Genomic DNA, 6,000 nt, shown 5'->3' on the forward strand with positions numbered 1-6,000 from the left:
AACACATAGAGCATGATGACAGCAACACCAAAGCCATGGGTTTAAATCCCAGAGAATGCAAGTACTGATGTTGTTACTAATGTCATTTAAAAGCATCTGCCAAATGCATAATCGTAATCTCCTGTTTGGGGCGATGGCCACTGTCCTCGACAGTTGATCGTGCCCTTGTTGGGTAACTCATCTGTTATTACTGGCCGATGCTGCCCTGTAATTACGGGCCGAGGCAGGATATAGATACTGCACTCTCACTCGCTCACACCGCCCAATATATTCCCACTGCTTCGCGCTCGCCGGCAGTTGCCATAGCAGCGGTTGGTACGGTAGCGAGAGATTTGATGTGTAATCCCAAAGGCAGAGTGGGTGTGAAATGTGAGGCTGCAGCAAAATAAGGATAATCATGTCACTTCTTATGGCGTAATGTCACAGTGGCCGGCCCTTTTTATATGCATCTTATACCCATCTTATGTATGATGACGCCACCCTCGTTCAGTCACTCAAAAACCTGCCGTGGCGAGTTTACACCGCTTTAATGATATTTTCTGCTGCCACAGTAACAGAATACCCTGTGAAGATAGTGAATAATCATTGATCTGGAATACGCATGGTTATTTGAACCTTAAATTTCAAGGTTAATGCTTTAGTACACAGCACAATTCGCCATCGAAGGACCCTCCCGAGCTGTTCCTCTGAAACTACATCTCCCCTTTTCTACCTTTTCTTTCTGTCTGCTGTGCGCCTCGCTTTGACGTAGGTGTTTGAGGCTCAGCCCACACACACACACACATACACATGCACACAGACAGGCTCGCACACCCACTTCTATTTTTACACAGCGCCAGTAAGAGGGGTGGGAGGGGGGTGGGGGGTGAAGAGAGAGAGAGAGAGAGAGAGAGAGAGAGAGAGAGGGAGAGGGTGTCTCACTCAAATCGCTCCTCCGTTTGCAGGTGGACTATATGGATGAGAATGAGGAGTATTTCCAGCGGCAGGCATCGCACCGACAGTCCCGCCGAAGGTTTCGCAAGATCAACCAGAAGGGCGAGCGGCAGACCATCATCGACACCGTAGACCCCTATCCCGCCGGCAAGCCGCCCGTTGCACGGGGATACCATACGGTCAGTCGTATGCTTTAACTCTACCTGTACAGCTTCTCTTTTGCCCCTCCCCCTGTATGACTGTCGGCGTTCCTGTTCCTCACCTGTCCGGCTTTGCTTTGCAGTTTGTTCACAAGCTGGTAAATGTGTCATTGCAGATGCTTCTTTTATTTTGTTTGCAAATGTTATTTATGCATAGAAATGGATGGTATGATTATAATCTGATATTGCAATATCAGTGATTTTAGGTTGTGTTATCGTAGTATAGTTATTTGTACAGGATTTTCCATTAAGATCCAGATAAGTTTATATATTAAGTAATAATACAGTAATAATACAGTTATAATACAGTAATAATACAGCAAAAGAGTATTTTATTAAGGAAGGATGCATTAATTTGATCAAAAGTGACAGTGAAGACGTGTATAATTTTACAAAAGGTTTCTATTTTAAATAAATGCTATTATTTTGCACTTTCCATAGGTCAAAGAATCACGAAAAAGAAACATTTAAGCCTATTTTTCTACAAAAATCTTCAAGAGCAACAGCTGTTTTCAATATTAATAATAAGAAATGTTTCCTGAGCACCAGATCAGCATTTTAGAATAATTTCTGAAGGATCATGTGACACTGATAATTCAGCTTTGCAATAGATATTTGTCATAGCACTCATTACGTTTTTCTGGACAATCCAATGAATTGAATTCAATTAAAGTTTTATTTAGATGCGAACCAAAAATACGATTTTTTAAACACGTTATCTGTGCACAAACAGCTAACTCAAACCTTATATGTGACCCTGGACCACAAAACCAGTCATTAGGGTCAATTTTTAAACATTTTGACTTGGGGTGTGTTCACACTTGTCATGTTTGGTTTAGTTCAGGGGTTTTCAAACCTGTCCTGGAGCCTCCCCTGCCCTGCACATTTTGTATGTCTCCCTTATTAGGCACACCCAATTCAGGTATTGCAGTCTCTACTAATGAGCTGATGATTTGAATCAGGTGTATTAGATGAGAGAGACAAGCAAAATGTGCAGGGCAGGGGAGGCTCCAGGACAGGTTTGAAAACCCTTTGCGTGTATTCGACTTAAAGCGGCGATCAGCAGACGATCACTTTGATGTCATACACCCGCAGCGCTGCTTTAAGTCAAACGCACCTGTTCCTTTTTATTTGGAGAGTTTCAGTGAATTCCGTCACAAAATACACGTCATTCAGCCGATCAATCAGGTTGTGAAAGTATCACTATGCCTTTAGGTTTGGTATCTTTAGGTTCGCTGTCAAAAATACTAGTGTGAATGCTAAGCGGACCAGAACCAAATGTATCATTTTCCTTTTTGGTCCGGACCAAATGAACCAAACGAACCGAACTACAAGTGTGAACACACCCTTATACGTCATATGAAAGCTAAATAAATAAGGTTTCCAGTGATAATATTTGGCTGAGATACATCTATTTGAAAATCTAGAATATGAGGGTGCAAAAAAATCTAAATATTGAGGAAATCACCTTTAAAGTTGTCCAAATGAAGTTCTTAGTAATGCATATTACTAATCAAAAATGAAGTTTTGATATATTTACGGTAGGAAATTTACAAAATATCTTAATGGAACATGATCTTTACTTATTATCCTAATGATTTTTGGCATAAAAGAAAATCGATAATTTTGACCTATACAGTGTGTTGGTGTCTATTGCTACAACTATAGCCGTGCTACTTAAGACTGGTTTTGTGGTCCAATGCCACATATTATTAAACATACTAGTCAGAGTCAAAGCTGTAAAATAGCCAATATGTTCATCTCTTTTTGTCACTGTTATGTGTAAGTACAGTAATGTTAATAATGACGGAAATATATCTACATATAAAATGGTGCAGGAAAATTTGTACCACTTTGCATTTGCACTATACATATCTAATATTTGATGGTATATAGTGTCATACTGTCTTTGCATAATGTACTATCATTCAGTGTATATGACTCCTGTGGCAAACTATAACAAATGCTAACATTTCTTCACCATAACCAATGCAGTGCATCAAATGCGCATGACAATGTTCCTCTCACAAAAGTTACATTACAGAAATGTTCTTTAAAGCTTTAGATTACTGGAAGTCTACTGTAAGTGTGTTGGCACTCTTTTTGGTAACATTAACCACTTCTCTTTCCTCGAATTACCAATGTGGAAGGAACGAGATTGCTGTATACTTCTTATGAACTTTGCTCTGTTAGCAAGAATTAGTAACAAACTAGAATTTGTGAGTAATCTACCCAGCCTTGACCAGAGTTGCCAAATCTGCGGTTTTCCCGTGGAATTGGGCTACTTCAACACTGTTGCCACGAGTTGTTTTTCATGTCTGCAAGTTTAAGCAACCCCAATAACGTAATATTTATCCCCTGGAATGCTAATTTTACCACAGAAGCCCCCCCCTCCCCTCTAGTTTTGAGTAGCAATTGGGTGGGTTTTGTTGTGAAAACCTGGCAACCCTGGCCTTGACTATATTGTAGAGAAGCATGCATGACCGTTTTCAGCTTACTAACATTTGTCTCTGTATATTTGGCAGATTAGAAGAAATGATTGTAGCATAGAACAAATGCTGCTTAAAACTAAAGCCAGCTTAGTACATTACCTTTTAAAGGCTGAGAAGCAAGTCTGTGATCGAGTAAAAGTTTAGGTATAAAATAGATGCTGGCTTGTTATAAAAAGTAAAAATAATAGGCGGTGACATTTTCAGAAGCCCTCTTCAGCTTGTTACTGTCTCTTACACCAATGGACAAAACAAATCAGGTTGGCATTAAATGAACATAATGGTCATCCCTTACTTTTGGACTCTTCTAGTCTCTTCTAGTTATTTTTACATAGCAGCGACTCATTTGTGGCTGTATGTGCAAGGTGCTTTGCTTGTTTCCATTATAGTTGCTCATTTTCTTTGTTGTACTGTGGTGGCTGGTATATGGTCTCTCTGTAGGTGTTAGCTATGTGTTTGCTGTCAGCATGTCGTGTTGGCTTAAGATGTGCTGGTGTTTTATGCACTCAGTCTCCACTGTGCTCTGGCCAGGTTGAAGTGAGAATCCACTGCACTGCTACCATCTGTATGTGTGATATACAACATTATCGAGCCCCAGCTGAGTAAAGAGACTGAGCCGAGAGACAGAAAGAAATCATTTCTGTATTTGTATATTTACAGTTTTTCAGATTGGTTTAAACATTCAGATATCCATAATTGGGTTTTAATTTGACTACTCTCAACTCTTAAACTCTTAAAATGATTACATTTATTTCCCATAATCTTGGGTATTTGGTTACATCCTTGGCTGGTACCAATTTTTTTAAGTTGAAGGTGAAGTTTACCCTTCTGCACCTTGAAAGAACGAAAAACAGGGTTGTATTTTATTCCACAAAATCTCCAGCAGATTTGACAGCAAGAAGCTTTCATAATGTTTTGGGCGTCAATCTTGTGAATTTTTGACACAGATGTTTCACGGAGGTTCAAAGCTGGACCCTCACGTAGACACATTCCTGATTTTTCTCCCTCAAATCTGCTGCAGTTCATTCCCAGCATTCCTCCCATTCCCTCAGGGGAGAAGCCAGTGTTCCCTCGGCTTGTTTGGAAATTCTTGTTTTGTTTAGTACAGCGAAATACGTCAAGCATCATTGAACTAAATTGTTTTCCCCTGGAGATACATTAGAACGGGACGCCCAAGTTATTCCCACCATTGTATCTTCTCAGCTGCAGAGTTTTCCCAAACAGCTCCATTTTTGTTGTTATGGTCTGTGGGAAGCGATTTGGACCATGTTTTTGTTCTCGGATCAGTGGTAGCAGGCGAAGAAAGTTCACAGTAGCGTCTTCAAGAGGGACCGCAGCGCATTGGATGTTAAGCTGACGGGCATTCCAGCTAATCCGTGAGTTTTTGAGAGTGCTTCCACAGAGGGATTTCCATACTCAGATAGAGCCGAAGGTGAAAATTCACTTCACAAACATTACATCATGTATCAGCCTTGAGTATCTCCCATAACCTTATAAAGACTTGCTGACTGGCATTAATTTGATTCAATTTCTGGCACCAGAGTGAAATAATTGTACTCTGCACTGCCTGCCTCACACAATTGACCTCAGCTAAGTCTCTAAGCATCTCTGCCCTAGACGTGATTCAGATTTGTCATACTGTATTTGGAGGCATCTGTAGATGCACAATGATTCAAAACAGCTTGGAGACAAATGATGAGGTAGAGTTCATTCATCTCAGTGCAACACTCCTTCTGCACTCATTTGAATAACATTTTTAGATATTACACAGTCTGTTCCACATCAAAACAGAATGTTTTTAATGTTAAGGATGTTTTTTTTTTTTTTTTTACTGTTATTCAATCCTAACTAGAAGTGTAATGGTAAATCTATTCAGTTCTTGAGATGCATCAGTCGACTGGCTATAAATACTATACCAGGCAGATCAAGCTTAATATTTGTTGCTCGAAATGTAAAAAGAAACATACAGTTTAGGTCAAAAGTTTTACATCCCCCTTTCACAATCTGCAAAATGTTAATTATTTTACCGAAATGCATATTATTGTTTATTTAGTACTGACCTGAATAAGATATTTCACATAAAAGATGTTTATATATACTGTCGACAAGAGAAAATAATAGTTCAATTTATAAAAATGACCCAGTTCAAATGATTTTTTAATATTGTGTTCTTATGTGAATGATCCACAGCTGTTTTTTTTTTTTTGTTTGTTTAGTGATAGATAGATAGACTCCTTTGTTTGTCCTGAACAGTTAAACTCATATGCTATTATTACTGAAGGTTCAAATGCTCACTGATGCTCCAGAAGAAAAAAAAAAAAAACACGCAATAAGAGCTAGAGGGTGAAAACTTTTAAGGGTAAATTTAACTTATTTCG

At 39.1% G+C, this 6,000-nt stretch overlaps 1 protein-coding gene across 5 annotated transcripts in view; it reads left to right on the forward strand.

Moving 5' to 3' along the window:
• The window catches only part of rapgef2b (Rap guanine nucleotide exchange factor 2b), a 148,598-nt gene that overhangs the window by 70,564 nt on the left and 72,034 nt on the right, over positions 1-6,000 (forward strand). For all 5 annotated transcript variants that reach the window (XM_073820043.1, XM_073820046.1, XM_073820047.1 and 2 more), the window contains exon 6: positions 945-1,112. In XM_073820043.1, coding sequence (XP_073676144.1) covers positions 945-1,112 — 168 coding nt within the window. The remainder of the gene's footprint in view (positions 1-944; positions 1,113-6,000) is intronic.

Source organism: Garra rufa, chromosome 16 (genome assembly GCF_049309525.1).
Source record: "Garra rufa chromosome 16, GarRuf1.0, whole genome shotgun sequence".
NCBI lineage: Eukaryota > Metazoa > Chordata > Actinopteri > Cypriniformes > Cyprinidae > Garra > Garra rufa.